The sequence below is a fragment of the Hermetia illucens genome, chromosome 4 (genome assembly GCF_905115235.1).
Source record: "Hermetia illucens chromosome 4, iHerIll2.2.curated.20191125, whole genome shotgun sequence".
Taxonomy (NCBI): Eukaryota; Metazoa; Arthropoda; class Insecta; order Diptera; family Stratiomyidae; genus Hermetia; species Hermetia illucens.
In genome coordinates this window covers 157406519-157425799 of record NC_051852.1, presented here as the reverse complement: position 1 = coordinate 157425799, position 19281 = coordinate 157406519, and the positions used below count along the sequence as shown (strand labels likewise).

The following is a 19281-nucleotide window of genomic DNA, read 5'->3' as shown; positions in this document are numbered from 1 at the left end:
AATCTTCGGGTGCAGATGGCATAATGCCGGTAATGCTACAGCAGCAGTAGGAAAGGGTTGTGCCGCAGCTTGTTAAAATTCACCGGAGCTGTATCTCTTTAGGATACGTACCACAGTCCTTCCGAGCAATCAGCCGCACCTCCCTCGTGTTGAAAACCTTAGAGCGCGTCCTGGGCATCCACTTATGGGTGATTATGGACAGAACGCCTTTCTCTAAGTCCCAGCATGCTGACCTCAAAGGCAAATCAACAGAATTCGCTCTCCACGAGCCAGTTAAGCGGTCACTGCAGTATAAGTAGTATACCCTAGCTGCCTTCTTGGATATAAAAGGGAGCTTTGAACAATGTTAGGGCCAATGCCATCAAGGGAACCTTGACCAGTATTGGATTGGAGGGTAATCTTACGAATGCTAAGCACCAGGATAATCCAGTCGGACCTGGGAGGCAACCAGTTGACCAAAGCTGCGAAATTTTTGTGCACTTGGCACAATCCCAGTCAAAACGGAACTGATGCTATTCACCACCAAGGCAAGGTTACCTGAATACCACCTACCACGGTTGAATCAACAAAGATTGGTCCTTTCCTCTCATGTAAAATGTCTGGGTATATCTAGGATCTAGACTTCCAAAATTACATTTTAGGTTGAACATAAAAGTGAGGGTTAAGAAGGCCTCTATAGCCTTCTATGCTTGGAAGAGGACTTTTACAAAAAATGGGGTCTCCTGCCGATCGTATGGCTCTTTTGTATAGTGGCAGGCTTTGTGCAAAAAGTACAATAGAACGAAGCTCGATGGCTGGAGCATGATCCGGACCGCAAGCGTAACATAGCCATTCTGACCGACAGTCAAGTGGCCATCAAGTCCTTCTACTCAATAGCGTCATCGTCCACGCTGATGGATTAGTGCAGGAATGCGATGAACAGTCTCTGCGGCATGCTCAAGGTCACCCTCCTCTGGGTTCCCTTGCATATGAACACAGAGGGGAATGAGCGGGCTGATGGATTGGCCAGGCAAGGCTCCGCACTTGGCAGTCGTTCGGCGGGCACATTCGATGTCTGACTGGCGATTGTCAAGGGCGGAATTTACTCACAGTACTTAGCAGCCGCGGACCTTATATGATCAAGACTCACCATCTGCGCCAAGTCAAGGAGGATTTGGCCCGCTTGTAACATATAACCCGATCACTAGAACTCCTGTGCCAGACGTCAAAATTGAGGCAGCCTTTGGTTTTAAGTGTGTAGTGGGCAGTCCCTACAAACAGTTGAAACAACATTAAAAATCCAAACTGAAGTTTTTTTTGCAGGATGAGGTAGCGGATGACGGCACAAACCTAACACTTGGCGGGAGATTGGATCGACATTTTTCGGAAGAGATGATCCTAGGTCCTCATTAGCGCAATGAAATTAGTGTCCCTAAGTAACTAAAATGTAGGCTAAAATATTATAGTTGGTTAGTATTTATCATGCCATGGAGGGTACTTGCGGTGCACGTAGCTTTGACGCCAGCGTAAACCAGAGATATCGACTGTTCAGAAGCTTTGATCGCTGGAGAATTCTCTCAGGGCCATGTGCAATTTTACGCTGACTATGGTATTATAGGCGACCTTGAAGTCGATGGGAAGATGACGCAATTGATGGCCATATCCCAACAGTTTTCCCGTCTACTCTTACAGAAGGAAAATCAAATCTGTCACTGATTTGCCTAAAGTGAAGCCTCCTTGATCTGAGTTGATGATGTTCAGGGTATAAAGGATCGTCCTGCGAATAGTAGTGTTAAGTATTCTGCGGAAATAAGGCTCTTAAAGTAATTGGAGTATTGAGTGAAATTCAGACAAAGAAACCAATTGTATCTTATTACAATCACTTTATATTTAATTTTTTCCTTTTTTATTTTTCTTATTTTGTTGCATTGATTTAATTTTTACAATAATTTTATTTACGTTAATCATTATGTCTAGGGTCACTATTGCTAAACCTTAATTCCGATACTTCATAAAATCATCGTAGTATACTCTCGTCTAATCACATCCAGTCTAAATAATACATTTGTTTTACTTTTAGTGCTTTTTGTTTCCATTTTGCTGCATCTACCTTGGTATCTAGTAAACATTCACTCATAATTCCCGGTTTATTGCGAAAACAGTTCCCGTCCATGCCTCGTACTCGACCCAGTGGAACCGAGAAAATTATCAATAACTAAATCAAGAATTCAGATTAATTAAAATAAATAATGGAAATGGCACCGATTCGTCTTGTTGACATATCTGAATTTTAATAAAGTTGAGCTTTTGTGGAAAATGGCAAAAAGTAAAACTTCGGGGTTGAAAAATATTCGAGTTTTTCCTAATTTGAACGTTGTCACGTCTCTACGCGCTTTTGGAAAATTCAATTTTTTACTTGGTTTTCATATTTTCTACAAAATAAGCTCTTTTTTTAGTCGAACCTAAACTTAGTTGCAAAAGTATTTACGTTTTCTTCTTTTAACCACCAAATCTCTATCACAATATTTACAATTTATCAATTCTGTAAGTTCGCTTATAGCATTTTCTCTGTGGGTGTCCTCCGTGTGAGGCGAAATTATACATAAAAACAACAGAACATACGTCACTAGTGCTATTTGTAGCCTTTGTTATTTACAGAAACTAATTCCTTAAGTTAGATGTAGAAGTGTAACTCTGAAGGGTCAGGAATCGCAAGAAAAAGTAACAATGAAGATAGAAATGACACAATAAAGCTTTCCATTTTGGCTTAGACCATGCCCTTCGACATCATCCGAACTGTGTTCTTCAGGGCCTGTCTCTTATTGCAGAACCATATGCGAATCACCTCACGTTCGTAACCCAGTTGATGCGCTAGGCCAGTTATCTCCGTTCCTGAAGAGAAGTTCAATCAATCTATTATCTTTCTTGCCTGATTGGGGCTGTTTTCAATACACTTACCTGACGGATGCGTGTTGCGTTCGAAGTGGGCATTCAGTAATTCTAAAGCTTGGGGCGTGAACGAAGTTCTTCGTTTTCTCTTCTTGGACGGTTCGATTCCAATGAAATCTGTTAAGTGATTTTGTCCGGTTTTGTATCGGTTCCAATGACTGAAAGCAGATATAGTTATAGATTGAATTAGATTCATTAACGTTGTTGATGTATATATACAATGATAAGCAAAATAAACCCTATATTAAAGGATTGGTTCCTGACCAGTACCTCAAATAATATTGCTCTTATATTCAAACTAAGGGCTTCCAGGTTCCGAGCAAATCAGTAACAGATCAGAATCTCCTTCTAATGTAAGCGGTGAAAAATTCTATCATCAGTTGGGTATGATGGCGTGGGCAAGGTAAAAGTGTACACGGCCATGAGAGAATTCGGTATTCCAACCAAGTCGCTGAGACTGACTAAGCTGATCTTGATCAATGGGAGGTCAGAGAAAAGTAGCAGGATCACTTTCGAGACCATTCACCATTAACAATGGTCTAAGATAGGTGCATATCTTACCATTGCATCTTTTTTACCTGGTCCCGGAAAAAGTGATCTGAGAGGCTAATGTAAGTGGAAGACGCACCAACCTCTTCAAGTTCACCCAATTACTGGTTTATACTAATGATATTGACATGGGAAGAACAACTCGAAGTTCAAAATCGACCTTTATCCAGTTCGAGCAAGTGACGATTGGCGCGAGATCTTGGACTGCACATTAATGAAGGGAAGACGAAGTACATGTATTTCTTGGAGGATTGGATTCTTATTAAAGAAAATTGCGAACTATTAGTCGCGTTCGAGAAAAAAATTCTTTGTGGCCTCCAATATGAGAATGGACGATGAAGTCTATGAGCACGACCGTCTGGTTTTGAATAAAATTGGGCTGAATAGGTTGAGGTGGGCTGGTCACTTAATCCGTATGGGTGAGGATGATCAGGTCCACAAAGTCTATAAGGGCAATATCTACGGTAGAAACAAAAAATATATATCAAACCCAGCCTCAGCTCGAGCGATAGGGTCGGCCAGGATGCCAGACAGATTTTAAGGATGTCAAATTGGTGGACCTCGGCGGAAAAAACGGAATTTCTGGCGTTCCTTACTAAGACAAGTCGAGACAGGATAGTGATTGTTAAGCCGTTAATTATGATGATGACGAAATAAACATATAAAGCTGTTTTCAATGAGGTTGTAAAGGTATTACATAAGCGAAAAAAAGAAAGACTAGGAAACCAATCGTAAAATTTACTAGATAATTCCAAGGCAAATGCACCAGTAGCTTACAGAATTAACTGTTTGAAATAACAAAAAACTTGTTTTTTCTTTTTCGCTGGTGTAGATATTTATTCCTGCAAATACCGATATTTCGGGAACCACTTGTTCCCTTCATCAGTGCTAACAAGTGTAATCCTGTACACGTTTGCGCCTGTTTAGCCGAAAAGCCCTTGTAATCTGGCTTTGTTGTATGGGGCGGGGGAATTTTCCTTGACTTAGGACAGGAGGAAAGTTTTCGCTTTGGAGTCAGTGGCTGCCAAGTAGTGCAGGTGATTCCATCTTGCCAGCGCTTTACAGACTGCAACTATCGAAGGACTGTCAAGAGCGTAGCTTTGGCTGGCTAGTCTGTCGTCTTGCTGACTCTTTTCTATATTGGCAACATCGAGAACCCAGAGAAAAGTGGCTTTGGTCTTCCCCTAGACGTTTCTGCGCGCATTTCTACTGTCGTACCAGCATCATTGAGTATGAGGTCTTAAAGGCGGTTTCATTGACAGTCAAAATGACTTTGTTATGATTGCGGCTCAGATAATGCCTAGCAATTTATAGGGATACCCTCAGGTATCATGAAAGACTGCACCACCCGGCTGCACTGTGCCGAGAATACTCCATCGCCGCTGACCATCCTTGATCTGTCAACAAAAATATAATGAATCATGCCACGACAAATTCCGATTAAATGTCGTGAAACTAGTTTAGCAACGGATGAAAATGCTAAGGTAGGATATCTTACCTCACCCTAAGTAGGCATAGACTTTCGGAATGCATCCAACTGCTACAAAGAAGTCAATATCTTGGCGCATCAATTAAAGGGAGGTCTCAAAATAGCTTAGTGGTTAGAACGCTAGACTGTTGCAGTTCAAATTGTGATTCAAATCCTACGGGTTTGTATCCTTAGTGGATATCAGATACCAATCGACAGAGATTAGGAGAATAGAAGAAATCCGAGAAGTTTTTTAAAAAAGCAAATGGAAGATTGTTTAAAAGTCAATATTGAAGGAGAAGGACAAAATACATATATGTAGACAGAGTGTTACCACGGTTTTAAACAGGATTATGGATCAGATGGACCACTTCTGAGCAGCCCGCTTTATCGTCCAGATATCAAATGCTCTTAGTATTAGTTTATGAAGGATTTAAGTTAGTTCTATTTGGAGGTATCGCATCTGATCCAAATCACTAACTGACTCGGCAAGCTTTATGGGATACCGCAACTGTGCATATTATGCGTTTCGTTGCAACTCTGGTCTACACGAGCCCAGCATCTGTAATATAGACCATTGAACTGTACCACACCATCAAGCTACCTAATCACTGATTTAGTTGTAAGCAAAGGTTTCTCACTCAACAAGCTCGCTGGGATAATAGTTCACGGCAGGATTTTTATTCTACCATTCTAAATATATTTAAGACCACATGAGGTGCATCATTTCCTTTATTTTGTCCTGCAATGAACTGACAAGGGAGTTGAGATAATCTTAGAGGATCCTAGTGGCATTTTTCAAGTATTTGAAGGAATTCTTTTAAATTGAATGGGGGAAGTCCGAAGATATCGAACATTAAAAAAAATTAATTGTGGTGAGGTGAGTGACTTCATTCCTAATAAAGATAATTTTAGTTTTAAATATTTGTTTGGGGATTCGCTCGTTCTCTTCTCCTCACTCACTCTCGCAACGCTCACATTATCTAAGGGGCGTCTTTTATTTTTATGGCCTAAGGATACCCAAAGTTCGCGCCTCGTGAATATTTGAGGCAGGAGAAGCGTCGATTGAGGACGTGATCCGTCCTGGATCTTGTCTGTTGATTCCGAGACTTGGATCCCGTTTTAACTCGCGGATTTTTCCCCACTAGGTTCGCGCAATATTCCGATGTTTTTTTGTCCTTTAGGTTCCGGTATGAAACAACGCTTTTCATTGAACCAGGAATGGTGACGCTTGGCCATCATATATAGCGAACCTAAGTCCCAACAGAAGAGTAACAATAACAAACTTCTGTGACTTCGTTTTAGGATTGTCTGAACGTGTCCCTTGATTCGTATGGGTGAGAAAGATCCTAGTCTCTAAAGTTTTTAAGGGCAATATTTATGATAGGAAAAAAAGAAGGAAACATGACAGACCCTGTCTTGGATAAGAAGAGGTATAGAGTAAATGCTGTTGACATTCACACAGGGCACCGAAACCTACCGGCGGCTAATGCCTCTTCTCATGACTATGGAGGTTGTTGTAGGTTCCCCAATACCTAATACTAAAGTTTCCATCGAAAAGCGCACCTCCACAACGTCCTACGTCGATTGAGACTGAAGCTTTGGTCTATCACCGTTCCACCCTATCCCATTGCATTCGAGCACCAAAAAGACCCAGTTTGAGATGACCTAGTTTTCTGACAAGATGATGATACGCAGAACAAAAGAGAAGCAGGGGCTTAGGCATTTGAAAAGATCTGAAAGAAGAAGAAGAAGAAGAAAGAAGTAGTTTTAGAGATTTGCATGGCGCGTAGGTACCGCTGAACAAATCTCCCCCTAGTAGCCCTTACGGAAACATCAGAGGTGATTCCAGAATTTAGTCATGATCATAAAAGAAAACTGATCAGATAAAAGTCTATTAATTCTTTATATGCACGTTCAAATGTCATTAAATGTGAAAAATCAAGTAAGATAGAAACAATTGTGTGGATTTCATTGCATGGCATACCCCACAATGCCATCTCTACACAATCATTCTGGTCCTCCTAGATTTCACCTCGGTGCAGCACGTGACATTTTGCACTGATAATAGTTATTAGTTTCTCTGGAATGTCCTTCCTACGTCGAGCACTCCAGATACACTTCCTGTTTACGCTTCCTCGAAATCGATGAAGAGTGGGTTCAGAGAAGAACTAAGCTCTGTGCACCGTTCCCAAATTATCCGTAGGGTGTTGATATGCCCAATACAGGAGGATCCCGAGGGGAAAATAGCCTGCTCCCTGTCGATCAAGCTTTTGAGATATTCCTTGATGCGTTCCAGGATTATTTTAACCATTATCTTTGCAAGGGCAGGGAGTACGCAATTGTTGTCTTCGTCCTTTCCACTCCATGGGAGAGGTCTCGAACTCCCAAGATTTCCGTACGAGTGAAAGCGGCAGACCTGTAGTAACTGCTGGTGCAGCGATAAATAACTTTGCAGGGAGACCGTGAGCCCAGCTTCTTTACTCTTTTCCTCCTTTGCTTGGAGGAACACTCCGTATCCACATGTTACGGTGACTAGCTATTTCATCCAAAAGGAGAGGAATCTCACCGGATGTGCTACGGCTAAAAACTATAGTGAAGTGTTCTTCCCACCTCATCATCGTGGATGAGAAATCGACCATTGACGTCCTCTACAAGACCATCGAAAGATTTGCGATAACATGCAAGTCACTTCAAGATGCGGTACACAATTCTGAAATCATTGCGATCTGCGGCATCTTCTGCTTCCCTGACCAAAGCAATAGTAAATTTTCTCTTGCCACGGCGTACACTATGCTGAACTCCTCAAGATTTCGCTCGGTATCGAACACCTCATGCTCACCATCACTCGCAGTGGTCAGTAGAGCCTTCAACCCGTTCCATTCAATGATCCGCTTTCATAATTTCACAGTCAGCCAGATCTTATGACGCCCCTTCGGGACGTGCCCGACGACCTGCATGGCACTCGGGAAAAGAGCACTTTTGATGGTAGTCCAATGCTCATTGATATTCTCAAGCGGGTTACACAGTGTATCTGCCATCCAGCAAGATAGCTCTCCCATGGTCGAGCGATAGCTGGGTTGGTTTTCGAGGCCGATGTCGGCGCCTCTCTTGTTAGGCGCATTCAGGAGTCAACTCCCAAATCTACCGATTGCTCGTACGGCGTCAGTCAGTTGAAACCCAACTTCCCATGATTACCGTTGTGGTCGCTAAAACCGTGTTTGCTCATTACATGTCCAAGGAAGGTGTTGTCAGATCGCCCCTTCGCATTCAGATCACCCATTATGATCACCTTATGTCAACTTTCGGAAGCCTCCCCTGAACTGCATTTAATTGCTCAGAGAAAGAATCCTTCTTCACTATATCGGAAAATTCCTTTGGTGGGTAGCATTGTACAATTGTGATGTTCCTTAATCTGGACCGCAATCTTGCAGTTAGAAGTTTGTCAGAAACCAGCTCCTAGGTCAAGGGAGCACGCCTTCCGGTAGCCATCAGAAGCAATCTGATACTGGATTCGCGTCTGGAACCAATTGGTTTTCCAGAGTACCAGCCTCGCAACCGTTATCGAGAAGCGTACGTACATTCCAGAAACCAATCATAGTGGGTTTTCGATAACCAAAGGTTGTTGCCGCGAGGTCAGTCCCTATCTGAGTCGTTGCTCACGTTTCGGTAGCAATAAAGTTACAAAATTTGCAAATTGCTAGCCCACAAATTTCTATCCATTTTAGTCGCCTCTTACGACAAGCAGGGAAGATTTTAAATGTATTTTTAAGCCCTAACGCACCGGGCTACAGGTTCAGTCAACTCATTTAAGAGTGTTTTAATCTGTATGTACTTTTTATTTGAGTTTTTTATATTTTTAATTTATATTAAAGGGTGAAGACATTTTTTTTTATTTTGTGTAATTTGATGTTTTGGGAGCCAGTTGTTCCCTTCCTCTGTGAGTCTAAAATACTAGTCTCCATTGGAATACCAAAAAAGTCAATTTTTATGAGTTTTTTCCAGCTCCTTTATTAAATATTGGATGTGTAACTTAATGCGTACCGTTTTTTTCTTCAAAATTTGAACGTTTGTTTAAGCCAGACATGTACAATTGTATTATCCAAAGTATTGTCCATCTGGATCTATGACTTTTTCCCATCTTTCTGGCGATTTGTGGATTCCATTCCAAAAGAACTGCGCCGGCTTGGCGGTCAAGAATCAAACAAGGCAATTTTTGATATCCTGTTCTGCTGTGAACCGTATTCTAGTAAGTGTGTTCTGCATCGACCAATGGTAGTCGGATGGGACAAGGTCTAGGCTATAAGCCGCATGAGCCAAAGCTTCCCAGCCGATGTTTTCCAAATAGTGTTTGACCGTTGTTGCCACATGAGGTCGAGCGTAGTCATGATGGAAAATTGTGGACTCATATCTGTCATATTCCGTGCATTTTTCGGCTATCGTTCTCTTCAAATGGATTAACTGCATTCGGTAGCGTGCTCCGTTGATGGTTTCACCCGATTTTAGCAGCTGATAATATAGTATACCCTTCAGATCCCACCAAATACTGAGTATTATCTTCGCGCCATGGATATTCGGTTGCGCCGTTGATTTGGCTGGTTGGCCGGGTTTCATATATGATTTTTGGGATTGGGATTGTCATGTCAAAATGACTTCCTTTTGTGGCGTTCCAGCCACATTTCGGACATGCAAAATCGCCTTTCAACGTCTTATGTCCACCCAATTTCCTTGCTTTTGAATGCATCCGGCAGCTCTTAAACGTTTTGAAATGGCTGCTTGAGTGGCTGCCAAAGATTCTGCGAGCTATTCTTGCGTTTGCAATAATCTTCATCGAGTGATGCTTCTAATTCTTCATTTTTAAACTTTTTTGGCTTCCCAGGACGTTCTTTTGTCTTCCAAGTCAAAATCACCACTTTTCAATCGTGCAAACTACTTCCGGCACGTTCGCTCCTTAAGCATGTTCACCATAAACTTCCATCAAAATACGATGACTTTCGGCAGCAGTTTTCTTCATATTAAAGGAATGAAGAAGAACTCCCCACAAATACATTTTTTCGGGCACAAAGTTCGACATATTTGAGTGAAAAAAAAAAATTATTGTTGCTTACACTCCAAATGAATGACATACATATACTGAAAACGACGCACAATGACAGTAGCTTTCCAATGCATGTTTGCAATATTGGAACGATGAAAAAATAATCAAGTTACGCCATCTCTTAGCAAACGGCACGAATTAAATTATAGACGCAATATGACCATGAAGCTTTGAGGGAATTAAGAACCGAAGACACTTCAAAAAGTACCTCGTCGCATAGCCGATAGTTAACCTCAAAACTTGTAAGTCTAAAACAAAAAATCCAAAGCAGGATTTTAATTCTAAGGTTCCTTACGTGACAATTCACGACCGTTTATGAAAACTACATAAAAAGTGGCGGAACTATGAAAAAGGAGAAATTGGCCCTTTTTTCAGTCATTGTTTGCACACCCACATTATTTTCTCGAGTTTCTAATTGTGGTGAATGATCATGCAAAACATGTAAAAAAAAGAATGCACCAAGTTTCATTTAAATCGGTTGAGTAGATTCGGAGATTAGTTAGCGGTCAGTTGGAAAACCGTCATTTAGATAAAAATACATTCAAAGTGTTTTAATTGTTGATTTGATTGATTGATGATTTTTAAAGGTGTAAGGAGTAGAAAAATGTAAAAAATCTATCATATTTCTTTTTTTAAATTTGTAATGTAGACTAGTAGAATTATAAACTATCATATAAAACGCACTGTTGAAGAAAGCTTAAATTCAAGTGACAATAATAGAATTCATAGATTTCTAGATATATTTTGTAACAATCTGTTCAAATATTCAGTCATTGGACAGTGTTTTGACACATTTGTATCTAATCTCGTGGGAAACTGAGTAGCCCAATCCATTTCTGGGGTTGGAGATAGTTACCTGGTACAAGTACTGGATAGATTTTACCTTCACCCTAATCCCGAAGGGCATTGTGAGGTGCAAAATTCTGTTAATTTATCACAATTTATTAGACTTTATTATTGTCACTACATTTATACAGTGAGTTCTCTGTATATCTTGAATAATACTTTATAATAAGTTGACCATTGCTTATCCTAAAATATTTTTTACATACCTTTCTTCTGCTTCCTTCATCCATCTTTCTAGAACAGGTTTGATTTTTTGAGCGCTCTTTGGAGTTATGTCTAATTTTTCAAACCTTCAAAATAAAAAATAAAAAGTTAAAACAGGAATAAAACTTACTTTATGGAGGAGAATCAAACTTAAAAATGAACTATGTAGATGAAGGGAGAACTTGCAATATGTATGTACGAGTAAGATATGCGCAACTGATTAAATGCCAGGACATTGACATGGAAATCAATCAAAACGAACCACATAAAATATTTAATTATACTTTAGATAAATTATATCATTGGAAATTATAAACCGGAACAACTTGCTTTAGTTTTTTTTTCGAATCTCTACTCTGTTCGATATCGCACATGGCAATGCCCTGGCCTAGAATACGCACATACATAGCAAAATACAATCCGAGGGGGTTCACCGTACAGACGAATTTTGAAATTGAAAAATGGACTACTTCCAAACATTCTACATTTAAAACTTTGAAAAAAATAATAAATAGATACTACAATAGCTTTCCTGTATATTAATTCACAATAAAATAAAATCTTTTGGGGCAAGATACATAGACTACATTTTTAGATATTTTCATTAATAGGGAAATTAGGAGCTGCCTTAATTTCATTATATACGTGGATTAATATACATTTTTCCTGTTATCCCGCAAATTTACTTTTCCTACGTCGAACTGCCAGGAAAAACTTAACACAAACTATACTGTAATTTCAATTTTAATTAAGGCGTGGAAAATTCAAAATAAACTAATGAAATTTGCAGGAGAACAACATTATGATATAAAATTCTATGTCAAAAAAGGAGAACATACATGTTCTGTTGCTGCGATGAGAGTTGAGCGGCATACATCTGAGCGGCAAGGGCACTGTCCATTTTGCATCGTTGAAACAATGGTTACAGAACCGTCGTTGATTAAAATATCATATTTTTTTCGCAATTCACGCATGTTGTTAAAAAAACGTTAAAATTCGAAGTAAATCAATGCCGCAAACGTGCATATGTGGTATGCGAAAATCAAGAAAAAATAATGGAAAAGAATAAATTAGTAAAATTATTTTCCAATTATGTATTTAGATAAATAGGCAGATTTGACTGATGTTTTATTTATGCTTATTGAATCCAATCGCTATGTCCTGGCACTTAAATTTCTTTGAACAAAGATAAGATTTTCGAATAGGTGAATACGCACTGGCCTTTTTTCGACATATGTAATTAATATATTATTTCATGTCCGTAGAGTTTCGTTTATTAACTTCTATTCTCTAGTAGATCTTCTACAAATAAATATGCATGCATATCTGTATAGATAGAATGGAAGAATACGCATGTACAGAACTGATGTCACGTTAAAATATCTTTAACAGGTTATAAATTGTATTTGGCCCATTCACGTTCAAAACCTAGACCGGATACCGGTTGTTACGCCGTTGATGATGATGATTATGTTAAAAACCGATTTCACTTCAAGATGGCGTTTGTAAATTTATGTCCATAGTTGACAGCTATGCTTTGCTGTAGTGTCAGTTAGTATCTTCCAACAGCCTTTCCGTAGCCTACATAACTACGAAATTGCTGAGCAATACCATGACCGTTTTTTGTGGACAAAATTCGGTTCAACAGGTTGCGGTGTCGGCGAGTCATTTAATCCGTATGGGCAAGGATGATCCAGCCAGGAAAGTCTATAAGGTAGAAAAAGGAGACGTGGCAGATCCTGCCTCATATGGAACGTTGAAATAGGCCAGGACCCCAGATAGATTTTAGGGATATCGAATTGGTCAACCTCGGACCAAAACCAGGATGTCTGGAGTTCTTTTCTAAGGCAGGTTTAAACCGGATTTCGGTTGTCACGCTGTTGATAGTGATGATGATGAATAACCTTATGCCATATAGCTTGAAAGTGTGAACACAGCTTCTTTGAAAATCTTCACCCTTGTACCCGATAAGTTGTCCTATAAGGAAGTTTAATAACGTTTTACCCCTCAATAGAACTGCCACTGAAAGTTAGCAATGTATAGTAGAAGCTTATGATTATTATATTCTAGGCAGCTACTCTACATTGAGCTCAATATTTTAAGAAGGAGAAGACAAAAGACTGTGTGACTAAAAGTTCGACGGGTCGCATTGCGACCTCTTTACGTTTTCTTAGGAATAGCACCTCAATTCTTATAAAGAAATATACATTTTGGTCTGTCTGCGGATCATTTCAAAAGTGTCGATTCGGGGTGATTGCAGTTAACCCGTTGGGGAGTTCCATCCCCACGTACTCGAGGAGGGTGATCAGACCCGAGCCTGCCAGGGACTCATCTGAAGTGGCTGCGGCCACGAAGCCTCACCGGTACCATGGGAACCGGGATGGCCCTCTGAGAGCATATGCTCCAGGAGAATTCCTGGAGGATGTGTTCTCGGCCCGGTTACTTGCGTTTAGCCCCCTAGTGGGAGTTTCATGGTGGTTGTGGTTATGCCTACATCGCGGGCAGAGCTCCTCGGAGCTCAAGCGTGGAGTTGCGCTGTACAACTTGGGTGCCGTACCCCTTAGTTGCGGCAGAGGAGCTAGATAGGCCTCGCATCCGCTGGTATGAATGCTGAGCCTGCACTCAGTATAAAGCAGGACCGCTGTGCTTGCATGACGGGGCTCTGATTGTGGTCCCAAAATCAATCCGTGTCCGAAGAGGACCGTGGGATTATGCCTAGAGGCAGGTACTCACGTTAAACCCCCAGGACTTTCATCCCAAAAGTATGAAGCGTTCTTTTACCGAGGCATCCGAGATTTGCCATAAAGATAGGTGAAGTTGGTGGCTAGCCACAGAAAAAATTCACTAAAGTTATATATGTTTCATTTAAAGGAAGTACTCAAAATTCTGGGAAGAATTGGTTTCTCATTTAGATATTGTTAGACTTGCTATAAAAAAAAACTGTTTGTTCTTTTACCTTTGTGCCCGGGTCATGGACCTTGGCCAAATGGTTCTGGATTTGGGAAGAGAGCTAAGTAGAGTTGGGCCGAAGGTAAAGGCTAAGAAAATCAAGGTTCTCAGCAGTACCCTGGTACCCCTCCTCCCGTATCTGCATTACTGGACAGAGCATCAAAGGCGTCGATCAATTTGTATATCTAGGAAGCGTGGTTTCTGCCAACGGTGGTACTAACGAACTGGTTACCGCCCGATGCATTAGTAGCGCTAGGTTCTTTTTTGCTGCCTTGTTTGAAATCTGGAGTCAATGAAGTTAACTCAACACCAAGATCAAGTTGAAATTGTTTTGTGCTAGTGTTCTTTCTGTGTTCTATACGAGAGTAGCACATGAAAAGTGACCGCCACTGTTACTCGAAAGCTCCAAGCCTTCATGAATACGTGCCTGCAACGTATCATAGGACTGGTACACTGGCCTGATACTATTTCAGACGAAAAACTTGTTCGGTGCATCTGGCGCCTGTAATCTCTGCGCATCTCGGGAAGTCCTGAGGAAAGCTAAACCGCATTTCTGCGAAACGTAAACAATGGCGTGTAGGTGTGGTTGACGCGCGACACCCTACCAATGGATAAATGGCTACCATACATAACAAAATTAAAACAACTAGAGGACAAAGTAATTTTTTGGGCGTCACGGCATCGTATGACATTAGGTGAGATCAGGAATCCATTCTCGATTATTGAAGGGTTTTTACGAAGTTGTTCAGTTTAAGCCGCTACTGAAAATTGTGTTATTGTATTATAGTTTTGAAAGGGTAAAATATATGCAATTTGACATTATCAATAGCCAAGGTCTTCCGAGAAACTAGCTCAAAGTACCGGATTGCTACGCTGTCAACTCCAGCGTCATTGTTTACTCAGGGACAAATAACCCCAACCAAGTATATCTATTTATTTTGAGGATATACTATAAAACCAACCGCGAAGCCTTAAGACAGCAGAAATCATAACTTCCCGCTCCACAATACGCTGGGTTGAGTTTGAAGCTTTCCAGATTATCAAACTCTTTACTTGGAAAATCTGGATTAAAAATTTTGTTGAAACTTATGGAACTTACTTTTTTTCGCCGGAAAAGTGAATGTAACCAACAATCTTAATGTATGGTTTTCAAATTATAAATCTTAACTATGACTTTTTCGCAATCAAAAGCTGACGCACATCGTTTTCAATAAGTAAGTGGTGAGTGTTAGCATTTAATTTTATTAACATTTTACTGATACCATGACAGACACATCGAGCGCTGGTTCTCAATGATCCGAGGGGTGTCAATACAGAAAGGTCCAGAGTGGGAAAAAATTTGGAGGTGAAGGATTATTTTGACTATAATATTTGCAGCAGAGAAAGGGCTTCCAATTTCAAGACGGGTACCATTCTGTGGAATCTTAACGATGGTGGATGTGCTACATTCCCGTTTTATGGGAAAAATTTCAATTTCCCAGGATTTCCGAACTAGTGTAAGCACCAGCACTAGAGAAACTGTTGAGCCCGCACCCACCATCACTGATTGCAAAGCCGTTTCCTATGAGACTATCGCCCGCTGTTCATGACATGTTTGCGAATCAAGGCACTGATAAAACAGCGTGAGGAACGCGTTGGACCGCCGCACAATAAATGGTGGCGGTTTCGTCAGAAGAAAGAAGACATGATCTCACTTATGCGATTACCAACCATTACGAATGTGGAAAAATTAAATTAAAAGTAAATTAAAGACACGATCCACAAAGCGGTCTCTGCGACCTTCGGGGTCACTATTCCAGGTAAGGGGTACATCAGTCGAGATACTTGGCTTGGGAATGACGATGTTTAAGTTAAGGTCTGTAAAATGAAACGCCTCTATCATAAGTTTCTCGACGTTAAAACGCCCGCCAATTGGCAAATTTATAAGATCGCTGTCACCTGAACGATCCATTCCAATGATCTTCACTATAAACTGATCACTCGGGCCAAAAGCCGCAACGAATGCACACAGAATATTAAACACTTCTGTGGCGCTAATGACAAGAACGGTACTTGGCTTACTAACCGTCGAACCGCCACGGAGAGATAAGGAGAATATCTTAAGAAGATTTCAACTGAAGAATTTGTTCATCCTCCACTTCCACAATCATTGTCGATATTTGGAGCAGGTTCACCTGTCAGCGCAACTGAAGTCGAGGAAGCAATAGAACGAATCAAATCGGCGGAAGTCACAGGACCTGACGACATCGTATCTGAGCTCTGAAGAACGAAGAGCTGGGACACAACATTGTGGCTCAGTGAATTCTTTAATCGGGTTATTGAGGAAGATAGAACACCATCTGGCTGACAAAAAAGTACCACAATCCCAATATGGAAAAAGAAATGTAGTCCAGCAGAATGTTCAAATTACCGTCCTATGCGGTTACTTTTACAAACCATGAATATTTTCGCACGCATTCTTGACAATGGTATTTGCGAAGTCATTGAAAAAATCGTGAATCAAGCCGGATTTGTCAAGAACTGCCGAACTACTAACGTAATACACGCTGCGAAGTTACTCATGTAAGAACACCGTGAGAAGCATCACCCTCTTTACATTGCATTTCTGGATCTAAAGAAAGCGTTTGACCGTGTGCCACATGAGCTCATTTGGTGTGTTCTACAACAGGCCCAGAAGAGCTAATACGCTGGGTTCAGTTGCAATACCACGATCCGAAAAGTATAATTCGAAGTGTGACGGTTATATCAAAACCGCTTCGTGTTTCTGTTGGTGTTCATCAAGGAAGCGCCCTCTCACTACCCCTCTTTGTTCCTGGAATGGACACTGTCACACGGGACATTCAACGTCCAGCGCACTATACACTGTTTTATGCAGATGATGTTTTCTTAGAGTCTCATAGCAAAAATGAGTTCAAGCAACTTGTCCAAAAATGGAGTGATCGCCTTATGCAACACGGTCTCAGATTGAATCTGAATAAAATTGAATTTTTGGCAACCGATCTCCATGAAACCCACATCCTACAACTGAGCAATTTAAATATCTCAAGTCTGTGCTACCAGCGAATGGAGAACTGTGTTATGAAATTGCTTCATGCATTAGCGCAACCTCTTGTGCTCTTTGTGATCGACGTATCAACAAACGTTTCAAATTTAAAATTTTCCGCAATGTTGTCTATCCGGTCTCTATGGTTCTGAGTATTAGCCGACTATAAACGACAATGAACGGCGTCTTGCGGTAATGGAGACTAGGACGTTCCGTTGGACTAACTGCGTGACACGCTTTGATTACATCCGAAATGAGGTAATCCGCGATCATTATGGGGTTGCACAGGTAGTGGAAAAATTGCGAGAGAGGGGTCTTCGATGGTATGGTAACGTAATTCGTGCTAACGAGAATTCATTTGCCAAGGTTGGTCTCAACATCGAGGTCGACGGTAAACGACCAAAAGGCAGGCCAAAACAACGGTGGCTTGATACGCTGGATGGGGATTTGAAAGTCTTGTGATTGCATCTAGATCAGGCTTTTGATGGAACCAAATGGTGGAACCGATTACGACGAGCCGACCTGAACGGGTCAAAGGCTGAAGAAAAGGAACGAGAGGAGGGTTTTCTGCAGAGATAGTAAGCACTACACTCACGGTAACCACTAGCCTATTTTCCGTCAAATCAAAATTTGTTAGTTGTTGCAACCTTAGGCCACCAAACTATTGGCGAAAAGATGAGGTCGGGGGAAGCTAGCTGCATGGTTTTGAGTAGGAAAAGTTCATCCCTGTTGGAGTGGAGGTAGATTAGCATTAGGTTCGCCTTCAAGACCAGGTCTGGTTGAGTCATCAGTGTGTTCAACTTATGTATGTTGGAAGAAGTTTGCTTCCTTCGGTGGAAGAGGCAGAGAATGGCTGCGGCTAAACAGGAATTCGCAATAAGGGGGATGTTAGGGAGGAATATTAACAACATAGTTTTTCTTATTGTATAATATGACCTATAAGAGTAACAGTTTGGTTTGGCGATTTTATAGTCGACAATCGAATTTATTTTGAGATGCGATGTCCTCCAGTAAATGTTGGGCTATGGCGAGGTTGGAAATCAAAATGCGTTCAATTTAGCCAGGGACGAGTTAATTACCTAATCAAGTGGTATCAGTTATAACAGTGCGATTAATAATAATAATCGTTGGCGCAACAATCCATGTTGGATCAGGGCCTTGAAGTGTGTTAGAGCACTTCATTCAAGACCGTAACGGTACACTAGGAGGCAATGTGGTCAGCATTGCGCTCGCGATTATTGAATTTAAAGAGTAAATCGTGACTGCTGGGACCTCTCCTGTTGAACGTGATGTATAATAGTGTCCCGCCCTTTGTCAAAGGAGCTTATTATTATCGGTTTTAGGAAAAAAATGGCCATGAGTACCTTCATGAAACAATGTGAAAGTGTCGTTAATGGCTGGGCTGAACGTGATTGAGCTCCACCTAGCAGCACAAAAAGCAGAGGCGGTCTAAATTATTAACTATATGCAACCGAATACGGTTAGTATTCAGGTTGCTGGTCACGCCATCATCACAAAGCTGTTTATGAAATACATATTGGTATTTATTGAGAAGAACCGCCATTTCATGAAATATCTAGAGTATGACAAGCTGACGGTTAATTCTTGAGTATTACAACATTTCGAAATATGATGCTTCGATATTCGACTAAGCTGACAGTAGCATAGTTCCTGAGAATGTATAGATATCGTCTAGTAGGTTAAAAACATATTTGCATGACATGTAGAATGCTAAGAAAATATAACAAATGAAAATTATTTTCCTTTCCCCGAACTCTCCAAAGGGCACGGGATAAGACAAATATATACACAAACTACTCCTTAACTCCGTAATGACAGTTTCCTTAGCTATTACTTTATACTTCAAGAAACATGTAAAATGCAGAAGTTGCAGAATAATTAAAATCAACTAAACAATTCCACCGGATTAGCGTACCTCAGTCATCAATTTACTGGAGGATATGCTACCCTTTCAGGAACTTCTATAGAAATGGTCTGGATTTTTCTTTTGTCAATTACTTGAACTGTAGAAACAATTATTAGTTTGTTAGTACTTCATAAAAAAATCCTCTTCAATAATTCTTTGGTAGCCGTTGTTGAAGGCATCTCGTTTCCAATTTATGTTAAATATTTGAGATTATAGAATACAAATAAAATATTTTTTTGTATTTTTTTTGAAATCATTATCTTTGTTCG

The 19281-nt window shown here is 40.6% G+C and overlaps 1 protein-coding gene across 4 annotated transcripts in view; it reads right to left on the bottom strand.

The window, feature by feature from the left end:
• Positions 1 to 1847: 1847 nt before the first annotated feature.
• Positions 1848 to 19281, bottom strand: part of LOC119655574 (POU domain, class 6, transcription factor 2) — a 189092-nt gene continuing 171658 nt past the window's right edge. For 2 of the 4 annotated variants that reach the window (XM_038061502.1, XM_038061504.1), the window contains exons 8-11: positions 11933 to 11986; positions 11096 to 11179; positions 2938 to 3086; positions 1848 to 2871 (exon numbers count right to left, since the gene is read on the bottom strand). In XM_038061502.1, coding sequence (XP_037917430.1) covers positions 2747 to 2871; positions 2938 to 3086; positions 11096 to 11179; positions 11933 to 11986 — 412 coding nt within the window. In that variant the 3' untranslated portion in view covers positions 1848 to 2746. The remainder of the gene's footprint in view (positions 2872 to 2937; positions 3087 to 11095; positions 11180 to 11932; positions 11987 to 19281) is intronic. The other 2 variants (XM_038061505.1, XM_038061506.1) reach the window with 1 other exon arrangement.